The 26,036-nt window shown below is 27.5% G+C and overlaps 1 protein-coding gene across 2 annotated transcripts in view; it reads left to right on the forward strand.

Moving 5' to 3' along the window:
• The first annotated feature begins 1,521 nt into the window (after positions 1-1,521).
• The window catches only part of CROT (Carnitine O-octanoyltransferase), a 51,081-nt gene continuing 26,566 nt past the window's right edge, over positions 1,522-26,036 (forward strand). Inside the window, exons 1-4 of one of the 2 annotated variants that reach the window (XM_021146451.4) lie at positions 1,522-1,674; positions 18,798-18,957; positions 20,203-20,327; positions 22,315-22,493. In XM_021146451.4, coding sequence (XP_021002110.1) covers positions 1,657-1,674; positions 18,798-18,957; positions 20,203-20,327; positions 22,315-22,493 — 482 coding nt within the window. In that variant the 5' untranslated portion in view covers positions 1,522-1,656. Of the gene's footprint in view, positions 1,675-17,442; positions 17,759-18,797; positions 18,958-20,202; positions 20,328-22,314; positions 22,494-26,036 lie in introns of those variants that run through there. The other variant, XM_016049784.4, reaches the window with a different exon arrangement.

Below are 26,036 nucleotides of genomic sequence, written 5' to 3' on the forward strand. Positions count from 1 at the left end.
TTGCATGTGAATGCATTTAATCACAATGATTTACTAATTTTGCTGTAAATAACCAATAAATAAATTGTAATAAATGGACACACTAAAGAAATGTATAAAGAGATTCCATATTTAATTTACTTTATGTTTTATAAAATGCTGTGAGCAAAGGTGATTGAAAATATTACGAAATTACTCTAGAATACTGATTTTTTAATTACAATAAATAAATCTAAAAATAATTGCCCGGAAAAAAAATAATAAATTTCGAATTTTAACTACTTCTTGTTTTGCAAAATCATAACATTTTGTAAATAATAAATATTGCTTTCAATAGTCAAACTAAAATTCTGTCAAAAAAGTTCCTTATTTAATGTTTAATAAAATGGTGTGTACAAAAATATTTAGAAATTACTCCAGAATATGACGAAATGGTGTCATTGATAGATAAACGCATCATGACTATCAACCCCTATGGAAAGAAAGATTATACCAAGTACGATGGATTAGCGTTGACTCCCAAACCTGAGACTGCAGAGAGAAGGGAGTAACTTCGAGTGATGAACACCTGTGCTTTTGGATTAAAACGGATTCTCCTTCCCAAACCTGCGTCTGTAGTGGGAAGGGGGTAGCTTCGAGTGATGAACACCTGTGCCTTTGGATTAAAACGGATTCTCTTTCCCAAACCTGCGTCTGTAGTGGGAAGGGGGTAGCTTCGAGTGATGAACACCTGTTTTTTGGATTAAAACGGATTCTCCTTCCCAAACCTGCGTCTGTAGTGGGAAGGGGGTAGCTTCGAGTGATGAACACCTGTGCTTTTGGATTAAAACGGATTCTCCTTCCCAAACCTGCGTCTGTAGTGGGAAGGGGGTAGCTTCGAGTGATGAACACCTGTGCTTTTGGATTAAAACGGATTCTCCTTCCCAAACCTGCGTCTGTAGTGAGAAGGGGGTAACTTCGAGTGATGAACACCTGTGCTTTTGGATTAAATAGGATTCTCCCCTTTTGGGGTGATCAGAACCGCATTTGCGTTACATTGAGAGGAAAACCATGGAAATTTCCCACAGTTAGCATGACAGCAGATGAGTCTCTAATCCATGATCCTTCAACCACTGAAAATATTTTATGTCAGCACTGTGTTCGGTGCGAGTCGTGTGAGAAACTTGTATCGAACCAGAACCACTATTGGGAGCCTCCGCACTCCGCAGTTCTGAGCAAAGTATTTAAGAATTTTAAGATCACGTTTTTTTAAGACTGTGTTCTCACACAAATGCATACGTTGCTGATGATTAATAGAAAAATACAGCTAAATTAAAAAGAATCGGAATAAATATAGAAACCTCTTTCTTAATTGTTAATTTGAAAAGCGAACTTGTTCCACAACTCAAACAATATGAATAGAGAGATTTTATAAATAGATATAATAAAGAAACCCTCACAAACCTCACTTCTTCCAAACAGGAAAAGCTAATCACGTTAATCCTTGAAGTGTAAAAAAGTAAACAAATAAAATTAGAAAAGCAACATTTTGTTTTACAGTTCACTGGTGATCAAGGAAAATAATCTTCAAAACACTATTTAGTTTGTGAAGTGATAAGAGCGCTAATTTACACGCCATTTTAAATCTTCCGTTGAAGAAGTTTTAAATCTTATAGTAATCAGTTTATTACTGAAAAAATGAATCAAGGTCAAGAGGTAAGTAATAATCCGTGTTAATTGATGTTTACAACTGTTTAAGCTTTTGTTATCGTAGGAAAAGATTTTCTGAATGAACTATTTTTAAAAGAAACCAAATGGAACTTCATTCCAAAAGCATAAATAGAAAATTTTGCTACCTGTCATTGTCCAGTTGCATTTTTAACAGAGGTTTGTTTTTTAAACATGTAGCCATTTCTTCGAAAATTTAAAATTTTAAAGTGTTAAAAAATTGTTGGTATTAATAATGTAAGGGATTTTTTTTGAAGTATTTCTCTAAATATGGTATGGTTTTTTTTCTTTGCAATTTAAAATTATTATTATTATTATTATTTATTTATTTTTCGTTGAAAAAGAAGGTATTTTATTGTCTTGCTTAAACATTGCTCTTAGCCTTCCTCCACTCTTGTCAGCATAATTAAGCAAATCACAAAGCTTCTCCGCCGGCAGGTGCTTACGAAATAGTTGCTTTGCTCTTCATTAGCGACTCGTCATTGTTTAATATCGTTTTTGTTTTCCCCTAGTCTACTTATTAATTTACTTCCCCTAATGTGGATAAATTTTTGAACTTATTTTTTGCAATTGTCATAAAAAACCATTGGACCTTACTCACTAGGGGCCATAAAAGAATATCTAAATAAGGAAAAAAAATAACAAAAACCAACGAATCATTACAGGGGCCAATCAGGGCAAAGGAAGGATAGAAATCATCAAAAAACAAGTTTATTTTTCGAATTAAGACGTAAAATTCGTTTCCAAATATAGTTATTAACACCTTTCTATATTATTGACAAATCAATTGGTTATGATTATTTTAATACCACTTTTGCTATGATTGACCTTAATAATGATTCTTCAAGTTTTTGGTAATGGTTTTGTTTAACGTTACTCAAAAAATTTGGTATTTTCTAATATGCATGCTCCAATGACTTCATTCATCACAAGCATTTTAAGAATATATATTAAGGGTGGTAATTGCGAAATTCCCTTTATCAAAACTAATCATAAAATCTATTCTATCCCCAAAATGAATCAGTAATTTTAAATCGCCTAGGATCACCATTATGAAAAGTAATAAAAGTGGTGATAATGAATCCGCTAGCACCACCTTCATGTATTTATAAATATGGTAATTAAGAATCCACTATCATTGCGATTATGGATAGTAAATTCTGAATCTGATTGTAAACTATGAACATTTTTAAAATAATGAACCTGTTATCACTATTCACTGTTAAAATAGAATAATATATTAAGGGTGATAATTACGAAATTCCCTTTATCGAAACTAATAATAAAATCTATTCTATCACCAAAATGAATCAGTAATTTTGAATCTCCATGGATTACCATTATGAAAAGTAATAAAAGTGGTGATAATGAATCCACTAGCACCACATTCATGAATAATAGTTATAAATGTGGTAATTAAGAATCCACTCTCTTTGGGATTATGGATAGTAAATTCTGAATCTGATTGTGAACTATGAACATTGTTAGAATAATGAATCTGTTATCACTATTCATTGTGGAAATAGAATAATATTTTTTTGAGTCGGAGCCAGTAGCTGGCATCATCTTTAAAAAAAATCTGGGAATAACTTGATTTCTAACACATCCTGGAGAACCAAAACGACGTATGTGTATAAGCATTTTTGTCAAACAATTTTATTTTAAAATAAACATTTTCATCCATTCTATTTTAGGTTATAATTAAAAATGGCATTCGCTACTTCAATGCCACACACGAAATTTAAAATAATTTAAAAGACAATCACTAAAATTTATAAACCACGTACTGTAGGAAAAATATTTCCAAAAAATATTCTTAAATTATCTAATTTGATTTATTTCTTTTTTAATCTGTTGATTGAATGTGTTGTCGATGATGTAGGATTAAAGTCTAGGTCATTTCCTAATCAAACTCATATATCTCGGTCATTTACCTGATAATGCGATGATTAGATGAAATTTCAAATGTTGTTTGTTTTTGTTTCTTAGGGAGAAAATGTTTGAAAAAAGAATGGATGGCTTTGAAAAGTGTCACATCTAAGTTAAAAAATAAATTACTGAATTTTCGTCGTCATAATCTTTAAAATTTATTAAAAAGATAAATTATAGTTTCAAAATTAGCGTTTTTTTTTTAAAAAATATTTCGCTACTTGTGGTACAGTCAATATAGAAAATCCGTTATTCTGCAGAATGTCTATGGAATGCTAAAATTGACGAGCAATGTATAAAATGTTTACTATTCACACATTTCTCAAATATTCTAGACCTGCCGTTCCCAAATAGTGCTCCGCGAAACTCGAGGGTTCCGTAAAAGAGTCACGGGGCTCCAAGAGTTAAAAATTGTTTTAATACTAATTATGATTTTTGAAACATGTAATTAAATTTAAAAATTTATGTCGAATTAATAATTCATTATTTACCCAGTATTTCTGTTGTTTTCATGAAATGATCTAATTCAAATCTTTGTGTATCAAGAAAATTCAAAACTATGTATTTTTAGTTATAATATGATACATGAATAATTAAAAGGATATGCATTTATAAAAAAAATTTCGCTTTGGGAAAAAAGAAGGAAATTCAACAATGACGAAATATGTTTCTCTGGTATCAATCCTCAGTGTTTATTTTCGTTCTTTCCTTTTCAGTTTATGCATAGACTCAAATCAAATTAAGAACTAGAACTGGACGCCGCTCCAACCCCGATAGTTCAACTGTCTAACATAAAACCAAATTTTAAGACTAAAATTGATAAAACGAAATGATGAAAAAATTTCCTTCACTTAATATTCTCAAAAAAATAATTAATAAAATTTAGATCATTACATATTTTCAATATAATTAATACCCTTTTGTGAATCAATATGTTCACAGTTGCTTATAAATAGAGCCCGGAAGTTCAGGCAAAATGCCATAAATGCCCTTTTCTGCCTTTTTTAAACGTTTTCTTCTGAAAATGCCTTTTTCTTTCTTTTTGTTCATAAATGCCTATTTCTGTCTAATTTAAAATTTTTCTGCAAAGCTTTTTGTACTTTTGACCGAGCATAAATTTTGAAGTACAGAAATGGTTGACTGTCATCCGACGTATTGCAATGCATTTATAGAGATTAGGACTTTATTCCTTTTGGGACAACTCCCTCCCTCTGAGGCATTGGTCACTCCTCGCACTGTACAATGGCTATTCATCTGAGCTGATAGGGTACTCGTGCTTGAGTAAGCAAGGCAGGTGAAAGACATTTTTCTGTCCATGAGATTGACAGTGTTGTTTGAATAGAGAATAGAATACAGAATACACTTAAAGCTGGAAATGCCTTAAAAGTTTTATTTCCTAATATGATCCATCTAACGTGCCTTGCTCATGCATTGCACAGGATAGCAGAGGAAGTAAGAGGTCTCTATCCTGACATTGCAAAAATACTTTCTGGTGATACTACAGTTGAACTTACCATATCTTCTACCATGGCAAGTTGTTTTAGGTACGCGCCCATACCCTCTGTCGAAGTAGAAAGATCCTTCTCTTTGTTTAAAACTATATTGACTGACAGGAGACAAAATTTCTCTTTTGAAAATTCGAAAAAGCATCTAGTTGTGATGTGCAACAACAATCAATCATCAGAATAAATTTGCATGCAATATTATTGTAAGTATGAGTTTTCAATTTTTATTTCACACTTACGCAGTTGAGGGTTTTTTGTGCAATTATGTCCACTTCTTTTGTACTATTGCTACGACAGTTGAGTAAAATGAATATGTAGGTATACCGGATACTTCTAGAAACTTTTTTATACCATGGATACCTATATGGGCTTTTAGGCATTACCAACTAACATTTTGCTCCAATTTTAAGTGCCTTTTTTAGGTGCCTATTTCAAGCTTTTTAAATGCCTTTTTGCCTTCATATTTTTGCATTTTTTATTGCCTGAAATTCCGGGCTTTACTTATAAAACATATGCATTTAGTCTTGGGGTTCCGCTAAAATTAGGTCGACCACTTAGGGTTCCACAACGGAGAAAAAATTGGGAACCGCCGTTCTAGGGAGTGAATACCGGTATTCTATACTCATATAGATAAAGGATATAATATAATACTAACAAGGGAAACTAGGGAAGTGTGACTCGCCAATTTTGAAATAAACTAGTGGGATGTATGCCTTATGAGGAATAATTTTAGGGGGCAATATTCGTTTTGGCCCATAGAAGGTCCTATGAGAGATAAAAAATAATTCAATGTATAGAAAAATCGGTATTTTATTGCTTCAATGCAGACTATTAGTTATTGTAATTATCTCATACTCCAATTAATTTTGTGGTACTTTCACGTACTATATAATACATATTTATTGTCAAATATTTAACTTTAAAAGTTGGCATCCTCCTATCTTGAAACATAGTTTAGAGTAGAGCAGCCATATAACAAGAGACTACACGTTTTAGGTCCGTGCTATTCTATATGGCGGCGCTACTCTAACCTATGCGTTAGGATTGGAGAATGCCAACTTTAAAAGTTGAATATTTCAAAAATTAGCTAGGATATCAGATATAAAAATAATTGCATGAATAATATTATAAAAATAGCAATGTTTTGACAAAATATTGGACAATTCACAGGACATAGATATCAACGGATTTTCCACCTTAAAGTGACAAATCACCTCAAATTTTGTGTATACAGTACAGCTAATCTTTTATGAAAAAAATCGAATTGAAATATTAAAAAATTTTTAAGTTCAAATTTCCCGCCGAAAAAATTTGAAACTATTTAATTTCTTGCAATCACATAAATTGTTTCAGATTTTTTTGCAAGATCTAACAATATGAAAAAAATTGATTTTTTATAAATCACATTTTTGGATGTTACATAAGCTATACTCACAAAAAAATCCACCAGTTTGGGAAAATGCGCATTATATTTCGACTCTCATATAAATGAAATTTATTACTGTTCACTTGTTTTTATATTGGAAAATGTTTTGAATTTTTTTTTTTTAAAAATTTGATGCCTATTTTTTTTTTTTTTTTAAATTAACCTAACAAGTTTTTCTGCAAAACTACAGATATATAAAATTTTCAAAATCAATTTTGACAATAAATATGCATTACATAGTACGTGAAAGTACCACAAAATTAATTGGAGTATGAGATAATTTCAATAACTAATAGTAGAAAATACCGATTGAAGTAATAAAATACCGATTTTTCTATATATTGAATTGCTTTTTATCTCTCATAGGACCTTCTATGGGCCGAAACGAATGTTGCCTGCTTTAATTATTTCTCATAAGGCATGCATCCCACTATAGCTCGTTCACCAGGAGTTGGCACTTGGCTCCGCCTTCATCACGTGGTATGCGACGATACTATTTCGCTATTTTTGGGAGAAGGTTGTGAGCAATCCTGAACAATGTTGCTATTTGGCGATCGTTTGGCAAAAATATTTATTTCGCAAACTTTATGTGCATTTTTTTAACAATGAATATTTCATAAATTTGATGATATTTTACACTATTTTTTATGATATTTCTTTCTTTTGAGTGAATAGTTTGTCCTTTATGAGACATTTCGCTGGGAGAACAAAAGTTTCTAAATTTAAACTATATTTAATTAGCTAGTGTAACAAAAGGTATATTAGCAGATGATAAAGCAAAGTAAGTGAGAAAGAATTCACTTTCTGTGTTTGGCGCAAATTAAGGGTTGTCTCAATTTCAACAACGGAGATGTTTTTACCTCTTACTCCCCCGCGCTGAAATGAACTCTGCGTCCGAGGAGGTGGTGCCAAGTCTCAACTCCTGGTGAACGAACTATAGTTTATTTCAAAATTGGCGAGTCACACTTCCCTAGTTTCCCTTGTAAGTGAAGTATATTATTATTTACATATTTCATACTCTCTCTAAATAGCATTAGTCATTTTACAAATTGCTAGGCATGCAATACAAGCAGAAAAATAATAATTCGTAAAAATTTATTCCAAAAAAATTAAATAATAATTCTTTTATAATAATCCCCATCATCAATCATGTTGTCTTCTAGCTTCAAAAATTTTATACTACTAGTGGGCTACACCCCCTGCTCGCTAACGCTCGCCAACCCCCGAAAATTGCTACGCAATCTTATATGGTTTGCTTCGCAAACCGAGCTCGATTCGCTAGCTACTAACTTAGGTACATTGCAAATACACAAAAGTCTAAGAATTTAAAACAATCATTCAAATCCATATAACAAAATTTTCTTTAAAAAAAATTACATCTTTTTAGTAAATACTAAGTCATTAAAATAAATTTGAATTGAAATAAATGACATGTAAATCGTTAAACTTATCAGAAATGTGCTATAGTATAAAATCTTAAGGCGTAACAGCACGACTGAGACTCATTTTTCAATGAATAACTAATAACAATAATAAAACAAATAAATTCGTGATATAAATCAAAAATCGTCAAATAAATTCGTAATATATAAATTCGCGAAAAAAAGCGCTTTCGACAAAATACTAAAATTGAGATCTATCGACAAAGACTACTCACTTCTGTCTAGCTTAAGGTTATTTCAGTTTCCGTTTTTAAAAGCCCTATATGTTGAGCCACCTCAGCTGTATTTGGCGTGAGACATTTTTAGCGGCAATCATTGATCGATTTTCTAGCGTTGCTATTCCGGGAGTTGTAATGAGACTTTTTTTTTTGTCGCCGTGTTAGAGAAATATATGTATAGATGAGTTGGAATTCAAAAGAATGTTGGCATATCATACTTTGATGATAGCATTTACATAGAATAAACATGAAGCTGTCATTACTTAAGACATAAGACGTAAGAATAACCACTCGCCACGTGGTGGGTCAATAAAAGAATGTGGCGACTTAAATCAAATAAACAACAGGCTACTTTTTCCCAACTTTTTCTTTTAAATTAATTAATGATAAAAGTATATCATTGCAGAAAGACTCTGGAAAATAGAATTTTCGTTAAAATTTTCAGTGACTCCATTCAAAATTCTGGGGCTTCAGATTCCATCAATTTGTGATGGAAAGTTTCTTGTAGAAAAAGAGTTTTTTTTTAACAATTTACATATTTTAAAGTTGTAATTTATACAATGAATGTATTTTGGCTACCAAAATACTTTTAACTAAAGTTCTTTAAAGTCAGTATACTTGAAAAATTTTGGTCACATGTATATATATTTACATATATATTATTTTTTATAGTTTAATTAATTTTTTATAGCCGTAGATTATTTCTAATATGATTTTTTTTTAAAAAATATAATTTAATTTTCCGATATCGGTCACCGACTCATTAGACATCAGGAAAAAGTGTTACTAAGTTATTAGAGTTTACCGGCCACTGGCTACTAATTAAAAATGTTGATTTTCATAACTTACAATGTTTCGTTTTCATCCTCTAAAGCAGTGTTTCCCAAAGTGTGGTACGCGTACCCCCAGGGGCAGTGGCGTATCTAGGGTATGGCAAGTATGGCGAATGCCATGGGCGCATTATTTCAAAAAGGCGCAAAATCGATCAACATCAACGATTTTTTTACATAAAAATTTTATTAAGCGTTTTTTTTAAATATATATATATACATACATACATACATACATACAGAGAGAGAGAGAGAGTTAGTTAGAGGGGGAATTAAAATCAAGTATACAACATTTAACCATTTCATGTGGGCTCGAAAAGAAGACATCGTCTTTTGAGGGACTCTTTTTGTCACTGGGAGAGTGAAGTATGAAAGGGAACCCCTAATCGTAAAACAAAGTAGGTGACAAGCGTCAAACAATTCAGGTTAAATATAATTTGTTAATGTTCATGAATACATTCACGTTAAATACTAAAATAAGTAACTGAAAAAAATATCTTTGTCCTTTCTGCTGTTATATTTACGACGATTTCGGGAAAAAACAAAATTTTAATTATAAAATCATCATTTAAAGAATAATGCTTAATTTTTAATAATTATTACTCTCGTTGCTAACTTTTTGATACATTCCAATTAAAATATTTTTAATTTTAGAAAATTTCCTAAATAATTCCCATTTAATTTTCATCAAAATCCTTTTACTAAAAGTCTCTTTTAACCACATATATAATTTCAAATGCATTTAAAATTTTCGAAAATGTAGCTTATCATTGCTTCACAACAAGTCAAAGCTGTAATAGAAAGAATTTAAGTTATCGCCAGGGCCGGATTAAGAACCTCAGAGGCCCTAAGTACTTATATTTTTGGATGCTCCTTAAATATAATTAAGAAGATCAATATAAATAAATAAAATATTTTTCTTAAAGAAAACTAAAGTTTACAAATATAAATAAATGTATATAACTGCAAAATTTAACACTTTTTGCAGAGAATCTGGTGGAAATCAAAATTTTTCAATTAACTCTGTGAATGTTTATTAAGACTAATCAAGTATTCTTCGATTTTAAAGGAAAATTAAAATAATTCCTGGTATTACATTTTTAAAAATTCATTTTAAAAATTCCCTTTCAAATCTATAAAATATAACCTAATTTTATTTTCAAACTTTCCGGGTGTTACGTAATGTTTTCGAATATGCTTTTTAAATTTTTAATAAAAATATTTTCACTGCGGGTGTCAAGTTAATATTCACGTAAAAAAAAAAAAAATATCGAACTTTAACCAATTTTTATGGAGAATACAAAAGGTTAATTCAGTATATAAACGAAATTAGTAATTAATAAAAATAACAAACAACTCTTTTTTTTCTATCTCCTAGAATGTTGAGAAACCTGAGACAGTTCTCCATGAATTAATAAAAGATTTCTTATTATCTACCGCATTTATTATTATTATTAATTCAACTATTTCGCTTTTTGTGTCAAAATCGGTTTGCTTCCACACCTTTGAAAAACGTAGTGTTTAGTTTATTTTACATTATTATTTTATTCATAATAATCAATCAAAAATATTCTATACATTTAATGTGTTTAATGTAAAACAATTTAAAGTTCTGAATTAATAATAAACTTAATTTATAATTAAACCGTTACATGCTGCTTCACTTTAATTTCATGTTTGTGAAAACTAACAACAGAAAGTGAGTTTTGTATATAAGTGATAGTGTGATTATTTTAGAACACACAATCATGGTTATATATAAAAATAAAATAATTAACTAATTAATATAATAATTAACTAATTAATATTAATATAGTTTATATACCCTGTGCTATGTATGATGTTATAGCTTTTGAGTAGTAAATATATCGATATATCAAATTTCTTCTTCCTCGGCAATGCATAACGTATTTATTTAAAATCATGTACTTTTCAATAATAAAAAAAGAATACAAATCCTAAAAATATTTATTGATTTTTATTTAGAATAGTTTACTTTGATATTCATTTCAGTTTAAAATAATTTACTTAAAAAAATGCCTTCGACTTAGATTATTTGATATTATTTATGTACATTTGAAAATACCATACGTTAAAATTAAACTATAATAAAGAAGCTGAATCCTTAAATTTAAAATATTTATCTATATGAAAAAATTGAGTAAAAATATAAGAGACTAAAAGAAAATGAAAGGCGAACGAACGAATTTTAGGATGTTCAAAAGTGGGTGAGAAATGTAAAGAAACTTTTTCTCCTTATCTAAAGGAAAGTGAGACCTCCCATAGTGCATCCCACTGTAACTTTACTCTTTCTTTTGAAGAAGTCCCCCATTCTTAAACAAGAAAAGATAAGAGAAAGACCAGAATGCAGAGAATCCATGATCCCTGAATAAATTTTTATTTTCTTTATTTTTTCACTACCACAAGCAAAGAGAAAAGAATTTGTTCCTCCTCTTCGTATCACATTACAAGATTGTAGTCGTTCTAAAAAGGCAATTAATCAGGGAACCCCTTCAGGCAGAGATAGATCTTTGGTGATGACCAGAGGACAGAGAAATGTAAAATCCATAGGGTGTCTCATGCTTGTAAATCTTCAGTTTCATCAGGGGTTAAAATCTCTTTGAAAAACGTTTTCGGGATCTGTTGAATAGATTTCAAAAAGAACCCCTGCTGTAAATTAGTGTAAATCCTTCCAAAACAGGAAATATTTATCATCCATGGTGGGAATCACCTCCACAAAAGTGTGAAATACTAAAAATGGGAGGTGCCTCTGTCTGGTAGTACACCCCCCTCTATTTTGAAAAATAAAGACAGACGTAATTGTAAGTTGTTAGGTGTTCACGCTCCTATGAAAAATTCTGCTCGTTCTTGTTGTTATTTCAAAATTTAATTCAAGAAAATAAATATTTATAGTCTATTTTGGAATTTTATAATCTAATTTGATAGGTTACAGCCTTTTCAGATAGGTTTTAATTCATTCAACTATATAAGTGGTAAGATTTTTTTCCTTGATTGTAAGTAATCATTTCCTAAATATTTAAATAAATGTATTACGCATAAATTATTAATTAGCGTTATAGGCGTTCGTTATATTTTTTAGAAATGATGTCTATGTGAACGGATGCCAACTGCTAAGATTTCTCAGAAATATTTTATTAAGTGGTGGAAAGTTAAAGACCAAACCTTGCAAACGTTTGGATAATTTTGGTTAAATTTAAAATGCTTACAACTAGATAACTGGAATGAAATTGAGTTTAACACGAAATTTCGAATTATACATACGTAGTGGCTTAAAAAATAATTTTATATCAAATTTAATAATTAAATAATTGTATATCTGCATGAACCAAGAAACAAAACATAAATTTTGCTACCACTAGAAAAAAGTTTCCCATTAAACAGAGCAAGTTGGCATCTCTATATACATATAGATCGAGAGGGACATTTAGCTCTCCCCCCTTTTAATTTTATAAATTAAAATTTATAATATTTTTTAGTTTCTATTATTGCTGTTTTATATGAAAAAACATTTAACATGCACAAGGAATTTTTTGTAGTAATAATTAAACATTGTATAATTAAATATTCGTTAATGCTTTATTATTAAAATTAATATGTAGTAAAAAAAAGATAAATGTTAAAATTTCAAATGTTATTGGGGACATAATTTTTTAAATTTCCTGAAAATTTATTGCGATAGGTAAATAATTTTTTGTTTACAAGTAAGTAACATTCATGAAGTAACATGCTTTTCTTTTTATTTATTAATAGATAAATTTTGAATTTAACCACTTGTAAAAGTTTGATCTTTTTTTTCCTTTGAATGGTTAGGAAGCATATCGTCAGTTGTTGGCATTTTTTTTTTTTTTTTTTTTTTTTTGTGCTCTAAGTTACAGAAGTATATTCACTCACAATTTTAATTATATTTTAATGCTTTAAATGTGAATTGCAATAATCCTTCTACTTACAAATTGAAATTTTTTCTTCTAATTTTTAAAGACATGTTTGTTCTGAATTTTTAAATTATATTCAGTTAATATTTATCAAATTGTCTTCGACTTTGAAATTGAATCAACTTCTTCCTTATTTCTCGGCCACAAAATTTCGCAAATCTTTCTCCTATATTTTTTCTTTTTTTTCAGATTGCCATTTTCTTCCCTTTTTTTTAAATAAAAAATAGATAAAATAAATACTACTTTTTTAATTTTATATAAATACTATTCTTTTAATTTTCAAGTGTTTTACAATATAATGTTACTTACATTACATTTATATCATCCCATATCACATTGCTTGAAAAAAATTGGTATACTATTTTCAAATGGGTTTATTAAGTGTCCTCCATTTATATATTATATTTATTTCTTATAATCAAAATAAAATGGTAGCAAAATAATATTAATGTTATAATGTGTAGTTTATAACCCAATCATTACAACAGTTTAGTAAATTGAAAGAAAAAGTTATCAATAGTGATAATCACAATAATATTTATTCATTAAATAATTATCTTTATTTTAAGAATATATTTAGAAATGTATTTCCATAAAGTTACAGAAAGTCATCTTCTCGAATATTTCAATGATTTATATTTTTTTCTTTTTCCTTAAAACAACTTAATTTACACAATTATAAACGACCTTTATAATTGCGCAGAATTTTTTTTTCACTTTGCTTGAAAATCTCTCTAGGTACTTCTCAGATTGCGATTACCCCCTAAATTTTGGGATTCAGAAATCCAAATCCGTCGAAAAAATGGCATGTATAAACAGAAACTTCAGAGACAGTACGTTTTAGTATCTGATTTCGTAACTTAAGATATCATACCTGCACCTATTAATTATCATATTTTAAGTCACCCCTTGAACCATTGAGATGAGAAGAAAGTGAAGATCTGATCATTAGATCAAAAGTTATCAGGATGGTCCGTTTATTTATTTTTTTGCGCACTGAACGTCTAAAAATTCATAATTCAAATTTGTTTAATATTGTGCTTTATTTTTAATTTGTTCCATTGTGATGCGAAGAGAATTTTTCATAATTTTTTTTTTTAAATTAAATATGCTAGAATGTATTCCGGTCTATTTTTTTTTACTTTTTGCCTTTTTTTTACTGTTAGCAAAAGAATTATTTCTAGATATTCTTAAAACTAATCGTCAACTTCCCCTAATTTATTTCTCAATAAAAAATGTATTATTGTCGTTATTAAGTCTTGTTTTGTATGTAATTGTGTGTATATTTTTTCTTATTATCTGTTTTTATATAAGGATTGTAAAACGTAATTATATTAAGAGCATCGGTTTTTTTATTTTATTGAACAGTAAATAAACTAATCAAAATATATCTTTTTTTTTATTGTTGCTATTTTATTCGTAATTATCATAACAAATCGTAATTATTTACACTGTAATCTTTAATGAATTTATTATATCGCGATGATTTTATTTTGATGTTAGCAAATCGTGATTATTTAAAAAAAAATCAATTTCCTTCAGTTTTAATTTTGAAAATGGTGAGTAATCATCCGGTTATGTTATAGTTCTTCTTTAACTCAGAGCTACATTTGTTGTGTGTACGTAATTCTGTTACCAAATTATATTTGTAAAACTTTAAAATATAATTGTGCTTAATTAAACAACTTCTTAGAATTTTTATTGACAATTGAAAAAGCGCAATAGAATCTTCTATAAATATGATAAAAAAGGTATTTAATTTCTTACCGATGAGGATTTCGAATGCACGTGAATGCATAACAATTAAAAAGAGATAATTTTATTGTTATATTTAATATTTATCAATTTTTTTTTTTTTAAATTCAATTCAATATTTTCGTGATATTTTCAAAAGAATTAAATACTTCAAACAATGCTTTTATTTTGTATTGGATAAAAAAAAAAAAAAGAATTTTAATATAAGGGCGCCAGTAAGAGGTTTGCCATAGGCGCTTCTTTCCATAGATACGCCTCTGCCCAGGGGTACGGGAACAGTTCAGCGGGGGTACGCGTTCTTATGCAAACTATCTTGCAACTAATAAAAACTTCAAAAAAAAAAAACTTTTAAAAACAAAGCTAGCTATGAAAATTTACGATTATTTTCTATTGGTAATTTTTCTCTGAGTTAACAGTTAATAATTACTTGCGTCAACAGCCAGTAGCGATTTTTAACTTTAGTGCAATTCTTTTTACAACGTTACGAAAAATTCAGAAAGGGTACACAAAAGTAATAAGTTTGGGAAACACTTCTCTAAAGCAATACTTCCCAATTTTTTTCGGCTGTGGAACCCTAAATGATCGACCATCATTTGGCGGAACCCTGAGATTTAACTAATTTATAAATAAATAAAAATATTTCATGATTGAAATTTTATCAATTACTAATTTAATGTTTGCATAAAAATGAATCTTTTTCATCGAATCATTTTATCAATACTTTTATGTCAGACAGTTAAATTTACAGGTCCGGAGTGACGTATGCATTTTACGTTTGATTTAAGCTGAGTAAACATGAGCTAAAAATTTGGATTTTATTGAAATAAAAATGAAAAAGGACCGAAATAAACGTAATGAATGGTTATTAAAGAGCCTTAGTACATATATTCATTGGTAGAAAAAAACTGTTTTATGCCAAGAAAGAACAATCCTTGCGAAACTATCACCGGGGTTGGTGAATGATAGCGAACAGTGGCCTAACTTTTAAGTTTTAAATATAAATTTTATATAAAGGTAATTTCTCGAAAGAACGCGGGTGTAATTGTTGATTCAATACATATTTTTATTTACCAAATATTAAAAAGGGAACAGAGATTTATTTATTAGGAAACATTTTAAAAATAGAAATACTAGTAGTAAAGGAGGAAATTAAGACAAATAAAAAGAATTGTGCTAGTTTATTTTAAATTAATCGCTATTTTTCCTTCATTAAGCATGCAAGTAGGTATATTAAAGAGGCGTCTACATTTAAATAAATGTTTGGTAAAATTTGTAGTTGGAAGCATTTTTGGTAATTTAAAAATGAGAAAGAACATAAGAAATAAATTGTAGCATCTCAATATAAATTCTACAATTACTAATTTATTTTAAGTGCAGTGAAGGAAACAAACGATTATCACTTTTAAAAACTTTTATTCTAATGATTGGATTTTCGGTCACTAAGTGCTAATTTTTTACAAGTACCGATCTTAAATAAGATAACTAATTAACGCTAATAATTGAATAAGTTATAAAATCAAATCGGGAAACTTACTTCTTCTAAATAAGCATTTTTTTCTTTTTGACAAATTTAGAATCCTTACCGTCAAAAAAAGGTGGATAGCCGAGTCGAAATTGAGAAAATCAAAATGTATTCCTAATAGTTTAGACAGGACGGCACTCAAAAGTTTGAACCCCCTAATGTAAATTTTTCTTTATGTGTTGTCGCTATAGTATTAAAAATTTAAGAAACAAAATTTTAAAAAAGCACGTTTTCTGAAATTTTATAGCTCAGAAACTATGTGGCAGATTTCATTAAAATTTTGTATTTTGTCACTTAATGTTGTATAGTTGTAAATTTTAAATGATAAAAGCATAGTTCTCATTTAAAATTAGATAGTAATAAATTATGTAAAAATTTGCATACCCTAACATTTAAATTTTTTTCCCCGTCCATTATTAAAAAAAAAAAAAGAATTTTAAATTAATAAAATTGTTTTTGCATCTTTGAAAACAAAATTTTTTCCTTCACTAGTTCCCACGATACAGTGAAATTTGCTAAAATAGAAATTAATATAAAAACAATTGTTTCCCCTGACAAAAGAATTGGGTATTATATTTTCGTAGATATGAAATGCAATTTTCTTATATTTGTACTTTATTCTAGACGAATATAATAATAATAATTTTGAAAAATAAACTAGATTAACATCACTAAAATCTGCAGCTTTGTTTGCATGGTAATCAAATGTATTTATGAAAAAGTATAATTTAGTTATTTTTTTAAGTATAGTCACCATAAAGCACATCTTAGAGCAAAAGGTAGAAAAGAAAGATTTTTTTTTAAAAAAATTATACATTAACTAACGTTAGCTCGAATTTAAGTCCAAACAAAATTTCCAATTATAACGAAATAATTTATAATTGAAGGATAACTTTTTCACTTAAAACTTCCTCAATCTGATTTATGTTTGAAAATAACAACTAATTTCATTTTTATGTTGTAAGAAGTATCATTTAAAATTATTGATTGTTTCCCCAACATCACTATTGAGGAAATTTCAAAGAATCAAGAGAAAATTTTATTTCTGTTATTACATTATTATCTAATCAAACAGACATTTTTTCATTCATTAAATAAAAAAAAAAATGTTCCTTTGATTTTACCACTGAATGTTTCAGTTTTGTTTCTGATTCGCATGACTGCGGCGCTGCATGCGGGTTTCCCGGGGGCGTGTTAAAATCATCGAATGAAAACTTGTATCATCTGCATCGAATAACAAGAACTAGTCGCTTCTTGATGATTCGGTCGAAAGAATGTGATAATGATGTTTATTTGCGGTAGATTTGTTGTATCAATGTAAATAGGAATTAGTATATTTTTGATAATTGATCATACAAGACTCTGGTTCAATTGCCCGTATTTGCTGCAGTGTTTATGTAATCCCATCGAATCTATTTGTGACAGAGTGCATTCACCAAATTTCATCTAGGAAAAACTTGTACCGAAAATCGCAATGTCTACTTCAACGCAGGTAATTAGTGAATTCCATTTAATGAGAAATTTAATCATAGTAGTAAAAACCGTTTCATAAAGGGAAATGTAATTGTCATTTGAAACCGAAACTAATAACAGCTGAAATATCGTCTGCTACAGTTATGTTTGTTTACTTAGGATGAATTTTATTTGATATTGGCATCATAGATAATCGAAATGAATAGAACTCACGATTGTTTTGTTTTTATATATTTACGTCTTTTGTTTTTATATACTTACGTCATATTTACGTTTTTTAATTGCGGTTCGTTTATTATTATTTTTTTTTATTTAGGTGTTATTTAAAAATATTTCGTTTTCGCTTTGTTTGTAATATTTACATATGTTTCAAAATTTATATTTAAGAAAGTATTTCAAAGATCTTTCTTAATAAACTTAAAATATTCGTTATTTATGTAGCATTTTTAAAATTATGTTTCTTATATTATAAGAATTATTTTATAAAATAATTCTTATGGAAAATATAATTAAAAAATTTTCTATATCAACTAGTATTATGTAACTTGTTTAAGTTGATATGTCAAAATTCTTAAATCTATTTTATTACCTTATATCATATTATTAAAACATTCGAATTATTACTGAGTTCTCATTGCATGATGAGTTATTTTCCTATGGATTTATCTAAAATATTTAAATACAAATTTAAGAATTTTATAATATTGATGTATGCTTATGTTACTAAAAACTGCTAGATAGTTTAGTTGAATATCATTTTAAAATATTCAAATGAGAATAAAAGTATACTTTTTAATTGGCCTCGCATAAGTTAATTTAACTATATTTTATTTAATTTAATTTTTATACATTCAAAAAACTAAATGAAATAAAGTATTAAATTAAAGGAGTTCTAAATTTTTTTGATGCTTTTCACTTGTGCCTCCGTTTAGAATTCTATAGATGTCTTTTTATCCTAAGTAATTACAAACATACCTTTAATTTAATATTTCTTTCAGCTCTTGTTTTTTTTTTTTGTCACGTGTAAAATTAAATAATTCAGATTTTATTATTTATAGTGTCCAAGAAAGCAAAGTCCTACAAAAGATCCTTCAGATTTTCCCAAACGAGATGCTTTGTATACCTCCAAAACTGAGAAAACATTTGTCAATGATGAGTCCCTTCCGAGTCTTCCAGTTCCTTCGCTGAATCAAACACTGTCAAAATATCTAGAGTCAGGTAAAAAATTTTACACAGGATTCCAATAAACATCATATAGTTTGTTTAATTTTGTTTGTTATGCATAATGACTAAAAACAGTTTCATAGAAATTTATTACATATTCAAATCACAATTGAAATTTTGGATTGATATAGTACCTTGTTTGCAATGATATAACTATAATAACCAATTTTTTAATGGAATTTTAATTAACTATTACAATTAAATAGTTTTTTATTTCCTGAACTACTTGGCAAATAATAATTATTTTGTGAATCTGGATTATTTTCTCCATCTTTAATAATCCAATATTTGGTGATCTCTATGTTTCAAAAATATCGTGAATTTTTCTGACAGCAATACTAAAACTAATTAATGTTACCTTTACAATATCATACATTGTATATTTAATTTTCAGCTGTTACCTTAAAGTGCTTTGTAAAATGTAAACCTAATAAATAGTCAATTGTTTTTCTGTTTTGTTTTTCTTTATTTTATTGCTTAAATTGACCGCTTATATTTTAACATAATGTGACCTGTTAATAACAAAAAAGCTTTACCATAGTATTAAATAAACTAAATATTTTATATTTTTAGTATTATTGATTTTTTTTAAAATTTACTTAATTAATGTGTAATAAAGAAATAAATCATTTGAGCAATTAGCACTTATATTTTAAAGTTATTTTAACTTAATGTGACCTGTTAATTACAAAAAAGCTTTACCATTATACTATTAAATAAGTTAAATATTTTCTATTTTCAGTATTTTTGATCTTTTTTAATTTACTTTCTAGTTTAATTAATGTGAAATAAAGGAATGAATCATTTGAGCATTAAGTATCTGTGCACCTTTACTTAGATTTTTAACTTGAATGCATTGATTTATTATTTAATAATGTAATAAAAACAAACTTTCGTTAGGAGAAATAAAACAGATTGGTAAATTTTAAGTTGAACTAGATCTTTCTTTGAATGTATGACTTGTACATGTTAACAAAACATTTTACTTAGAAAACACGGTTTCATTCTTTATTTTATTATTACGCTAGTATTTATTATTTGATTTAAAGTTTTTTATTGAAAATTATTCTTTCCAAAACAGTGTAACTTTTGTACATAATTATTTAATTATGCATTTTTAATTTTATTTTAGACTTGTAAATTTTAAAAATTTTTTTTATTTGAGTTATTAATGTCTTTTCTACGTCAAAAAAGAAGAAAATATCCTGTAAATAAAGTACTTAATTTCTTTATTTTCAGTTAAACCATTTGTAACGGAAGATGAGTTTCAAAATACCAAAAAGCTTGTTTATGAATTCCAAACTGGTGTGGGAAAAGATCTTCATTCTTTATTGGCCAAAAAAGCTGATTGTGAAAGGAATTGGGTAAATTATTGGATTATTGTGTAAATTTTTAAATTATCCTCTTATACTATTTTGTATGTGTAGGTAATTCAGAAAGTAATTCTCATTCATTATAAAAAATAAGAGAAAAATTTGTGGTTTATAAAATATAATTAAAGACACGCTGAAAGACAATCACTATGCAGAAAATTCTTTTAAAAAAAGTAAACTAAAAAAAAAAATGATTAATTGATTAACGACTTTAGCATTTTTCTATAATTAAAACTGAAAATAATAAGAAAATGAACTTTTAAAAGTGAATTTTTTATGAAAAGTTATTTATTTAAAAATAATTTTAAAATTTAAAATCACTTAAAAAATTTATTAATGTACCCCCTCCCCAACAGAAAATGAAAACTTTTAAAAATTTAATGACTTGAGATCAATCCTCACAAAATAAATATTTCTAATAGTAATCAGAGTTAAGCCTATAAACACAGATAATTTCACCTGTGTGTAATTGTTATTTAAAAAGTGATTAAATTTTTAAAAAAATGGAATTTGTATAAAAAGGTAGTGCTTCTAAGGGCTTATTTTTGTAAAAAGGACACATAAAATAGCAGGCAAGTCGGGCTGTCTTTCTAAAAACGCTTAGGGTATACTCTAGTTTACATTAGATGTCTTTAAAAACGGGAATGTTTTTTTCTGCAAAGAAAATAGCCAATTTAATTCGTGAAATTAAAAAAAAAAAAAACATTAGATAGGAGATTTTTAACCATATTTTAAGATTCTTTTTATATAGTTGTAAATTATTTGGAGGTTAAAAAAATCTCTGGAAAATTATCCGAATTATTTTTTCTTTTTTTAAAAATAAAAGAATATTTTTCATTGTTTTCATTTCGAGTTTTTTGTTGTTGAATTTATCATACCTAAAAATCATTTTTATTCTTCATAAAATATTTTGTTAGCTTCAAATTTAAAATAATTTAATTTTGTATAAAAAATAGTAAAAAATTAATAAATGTTTAAGTACTTAAATGTTTTAGCATTTGAAGTATTGGATGCCTGAATTGATTAGATGCTTGGGGCTATTGCCCTCCTTGCCCCCCTCTCTGTATGCCACTAGTTATAATTGCATTGGACCACTCTACAGTGTAACTTTTCTTTATTTTCCTTTTTTTTCTTTTTTTTTTTTACGAATTATCAATTTAAGATTTTATCTATTATCTTATAAATTTGTAAATAAAAAAATGTGAGTAAATTTGGGCCATTAAAAATTGGGACATTTAATGTTTTTATTCCTTTTCATGTGTAGTAATTCAATAAAAATTTTTTATTTTAATTTACATTTTTGTTTATAGTCTACTTTTATAGTTTATTTTTGCTAAGTCTGCTTTTTTTAAAACCGAGCAATTTCATGCTTTCAATTTGGGAAAACTAAAATTTTTCCATTCCAATAAATAAAATTAATAATTTTAATAATAATTACATCCATTATTTTTAAAGTTTTTCTTTTTCATCAGGTACATTATAAAATCACATTTATTTTGTTAAAATAGATTGAAGTTTTACTGTAAATTTGTATAAACTACATTCATCTTCATTTCATATAAATAATATTCATTTTTATTATTCTTATTTTTAATGATATTTTCAATGCATTTTTATTGTATGTTTCTAAATTGCGAAGTGCATTTTTCTTTTATCATTATCAATAAAATTTTATATACTTTGTTAAAATAAGGCAATTTTTTTACTGTAAATTAGTGTACATTGCTCCCTTATTTTTATAAATAATAATTTTCCTGTTGCCATTTTTGATGAAAATATTCTAGTTATGTTTCAATGTATTATAAGTTTCAATCTTAAATGTTCAGTTATCCTTTTATATGTAAGAAATCTTCTACCTTCCTATGACATATTTACATCCTTAAATTTTATCTATTTCTTCCAGTTATTTACATTTTTGTTATGCACTTGAATGGTATAATTTTTAAAAAAAATATTATAATGACTTTTATTATTCTAGCTAGAGAAGTGGTGGGAAGATGTTGCATACTTATCTAACAGAATTCCCTTGATACCATTATGTAGCATGATTGGTTTTACAAACATGGGCGATACTTGGCCTCCTTTATCCGAATCACAAAGTGAAAGAGCTGCTTTGTATATGTATTTTCAATTACAGTTTTGGAAGCTGCTTAGAGAGTATGTAACTTTTTATGAAAACAATCAGCCTTACAATTTGGTTTTTTAATTTGTGAATATACACATGCAAAAAAATAAAATAAAAAGTGACCATCTTAACCCCTTAATGATCGGTTAATTTTCAAGGAAATGGTCATGAAATTGCCTATTTTTTTTATCCCTGATTGCCGACACGTATTTGATTAGTGCTGACATCTAGTTTAAAATAAACTATCTATAATTACCTTAAAAATATCTTGGTACTGCCATCTGGTGTGTAAAATGAGAAATAAAATGTTTTCCGGGCAAAAAAAAAAAGAATTATTTTTATTTTTATTTGCACGTTACTACTGAACACTCCAGCCCAGAAATATGACGAGAGCGGAACCTCACCCCGTCATTTTCACAGGAGTGAGAAGGATAACTTTTATTTAATAATCAGTTTTTCACATCACAAAACTTAATCTTAATGGTTGAAGCACCTACCATAAATAAGCTGATTAATGTGGGCAATATCTTAAGTTACAAAACAAGATAAAAAAAAAACTTACTTTCTCTGAGCAAACATACTTTTATTGATGGATTCAGATTCTTGACCCTCAAAATATGAGGGAAGGGGTAGCTACAGTATGGAAAATATTCTCAGGAGGAATGGTTTGGTCAGAGGGGTAGTCAAAAGTTTGAAAATCTTGATGTTAATTTTACCTTTTGCTTTTTTTGCCATTTCTCGAGAAACTTTTAAGCTAATCAAAAACTTTTACTCAGACTTATAAATTTTGTTTGTTGTTGTAAAACAAAAAAACAAATTTTATTTATTATTTTATTTAATAATAGTATAAAAAATTTTGAATTGTAGGGTATACAAATTTTTATAACATTTTAAAGATTTAATTTTTGACTGGCAAAATATGACATTTGAGCCAGATTGAGTAGTTCTCAAGAAATCAAATTTTAGCTGTACAACTTTCTTAAAATATCATTTCTCCAAAACTATTTCCCTCCCACTAGTGTTACCTACTGGTTAAATGATACTTTGATTTTCAGTTATCAAACTTTAATCAATTTTTAATTTTAATGTAATGTTAGCTACACAGGTAAAATATTTGTCACCCCTTAGAGAACTTACAAAATATAATTTAATACTGTGTAAATCTTTTTTGAATTTGAAGTGAGTCCACAACATTTTTCATGTACAGTGGGCCGAAAAAAAACCCCCAGACCACCCTGAATAAGAAGAAGGTGATTTCAAGGATGATAATTAATTAGTGCAGACGATATTTTAATTTATGAAATCAGACCCCAAAACGTATTTTCTCTGAATAAACATACTTTTCTGTTAATGGATTCGGATTTCTTACCCCAAGATATAGAGGGTAGCTGTAATTAGTGAAAAATGGTCATAATATTTTGCTCAAGAGAGTGATCCAAAATTTGGAACTCTTACTATAATTCTATTTTTTGCTTATTTTGCTGTATCTTGAGAACTTTTAAGAAACTGAACATTTCTTGCACACAATTATAAAATTTGTTTATTCAAAGATAATTCTATGCAAAAGAATAAATTTCAGTAAATATTTATTATTTTTTATTATTTTATTTAATAGTTTTAAAGAGGTATGTTTATTCAAAGAAAGTATGTCTGTTACTTAAAATATCCTCTGCACTAATTAATTAGCATATTTGAGGTCCCCCCTCTGAACCATTAAGCTCGAGTCCTAGAACAAGAAGATCCAATCATTATATCAAAAGTTGTTCAGGGGGATCCTTTTTTTTGGTACACTGTGCTTACTATCGAGTTTAAGCTAAGGATTTGCTTTCACAAATGGCTCAAGTTCATCGCTCGGTTCATTGTTTACCTGCTATTCCAATATGTCCCACAGATATTTTATGGGGTTAAAGTTTGGCCTTTTTATTGGTCAATCTGGATAAAAAGTTCTGTGAATGTTTATAAAACCTGTTACATATTCATCCAACCTGATCTACTATATTCTAATTTTAAAAAAAATTTGGGTTATCAACATCATTCTTTTAATGAAGATATTGAAAGGATCAACAGTGTTCCTTTATATTTTTCCTTCCTAATGCTGTAATTACAAGAAAAAATAATTTTTATGTTTTTTGATTATAAAAAACACTCTAATAGTTACTAAAATATCTGTTAGATTATAAGAATTATATTTATACTAAAATAAAAAATCTAGAAGAAGCAGTTTGAATTTTTTTTCATTCATATTCAAAAATTTGTCAATATATGATTTTAAAAATTTAAAGAAATTTCAATGATGACTAACCGTTTATCTTAAATCTAAATAACTGGAAATGAGTGCAAATTTGAAATTTTTTTTTTTTTTAAATGAGGCGTGTTTGAAAGATTTTTCCTGTAACCATAGAAAAGACACTGCTGTTTCATGCTGTTTGTTATAATGTAAATTATTACAATGCTAAATATGTTTTTCACTTATTTTGATCTAGATCATACAAAATAACAAAAAAATATAAAAAATATCTTTCTTTAATAATTCTATGTCAAATAATTCTATGTTAATAAATAAATTCTATGTCAAAGGGTTAAATTCAACACCCTATCATAAACACCCATATATTTCCCCATAATGTTAAAATGAACAAGCTGGTTCATTTCACTCCATAGAGCGAACTCTTATAATGAGTAAAATATTTCCAAATAATCAAAGACCAACCTCAGGCTTTAAATTGTTTCTCATAATTCAGGATGCGTAGCATTTTTAAAAAGTGCTTAAAGATGCTTATTTTTGATTTACGTTTTTAAAAAGCCCTTAAAGGTGGTTTTTTTATTCGGGGCTTGTAAAAAGTGCTTGATTTTCTATCTCTTAAAAAGAGTTTTTTTCTTTGCCGTTGCAATTGTCGTTTTAAATTGCAGGAAATGCACAATTTTCTCTGCAATATTTATCAGAAACTAGGTATGTAAAGTTTTTGAAACCGATTTTAAATTTCATTCATTTTATGTTTATAAATTAAGAATTTTAAGCGATAGAAAAAATAATTTTTATTGCTGCACAGATCCTTATAATGATTTTTTTTTTTCGAAAGTGATTAAAATATTTTTTGACTGCTTAGGTGCTTATTTTTTGTGGAAAAATCTTGCTATGCACCCTGTTATTTTTTTCTGGAATGAATTTATTTTTGAATAAATAAATAAAAAAAAAGAAATATTTATTTATATTTATTTCTGAATATATTCAATTCAAAATAAATAGAACAAACTTTTGAAATAGATTTTATTTCAAAATGAAAAAAAAAAAAAAATCAAATTTGCTAATGATCTCATTGTAACAAAGCAGAATTGACAAATACTAATCTGCTTCACTTCTAGATGGTAGCTTTCATTTTTGAACTACTGATTTTGTTTGCTGTTAAAACAATGTAGTAAATTAAGATAATTACAAACTTGTTTTAAATCATATATCATATCTACCAAAACTATTTTTAAATTTTAAGCAAAATTATGTGAAATTGAATACTTTCTGTTTTATTACATGTAATCAATTATTAGAGCTTTTTATATTCTAATTTAGAGCTATTTTT

This window comes from Parasteatoda tepidariorum, chromosome 9 (genome assembly GCF_982258835.1).
Source record: "Parasteatoda tepidariorum strain Cologne lab strain chromosome 9, Ptep-v5.0, whole genome shotgun sequence".
Taxonomy (NCBI): domain Eukaryota; kingdom Metazoa; phylum Arthropoda; class Arachnida; order Araneae; family Theridiidae; genus Parasteatoda; species Parasteatoda tepidariorum.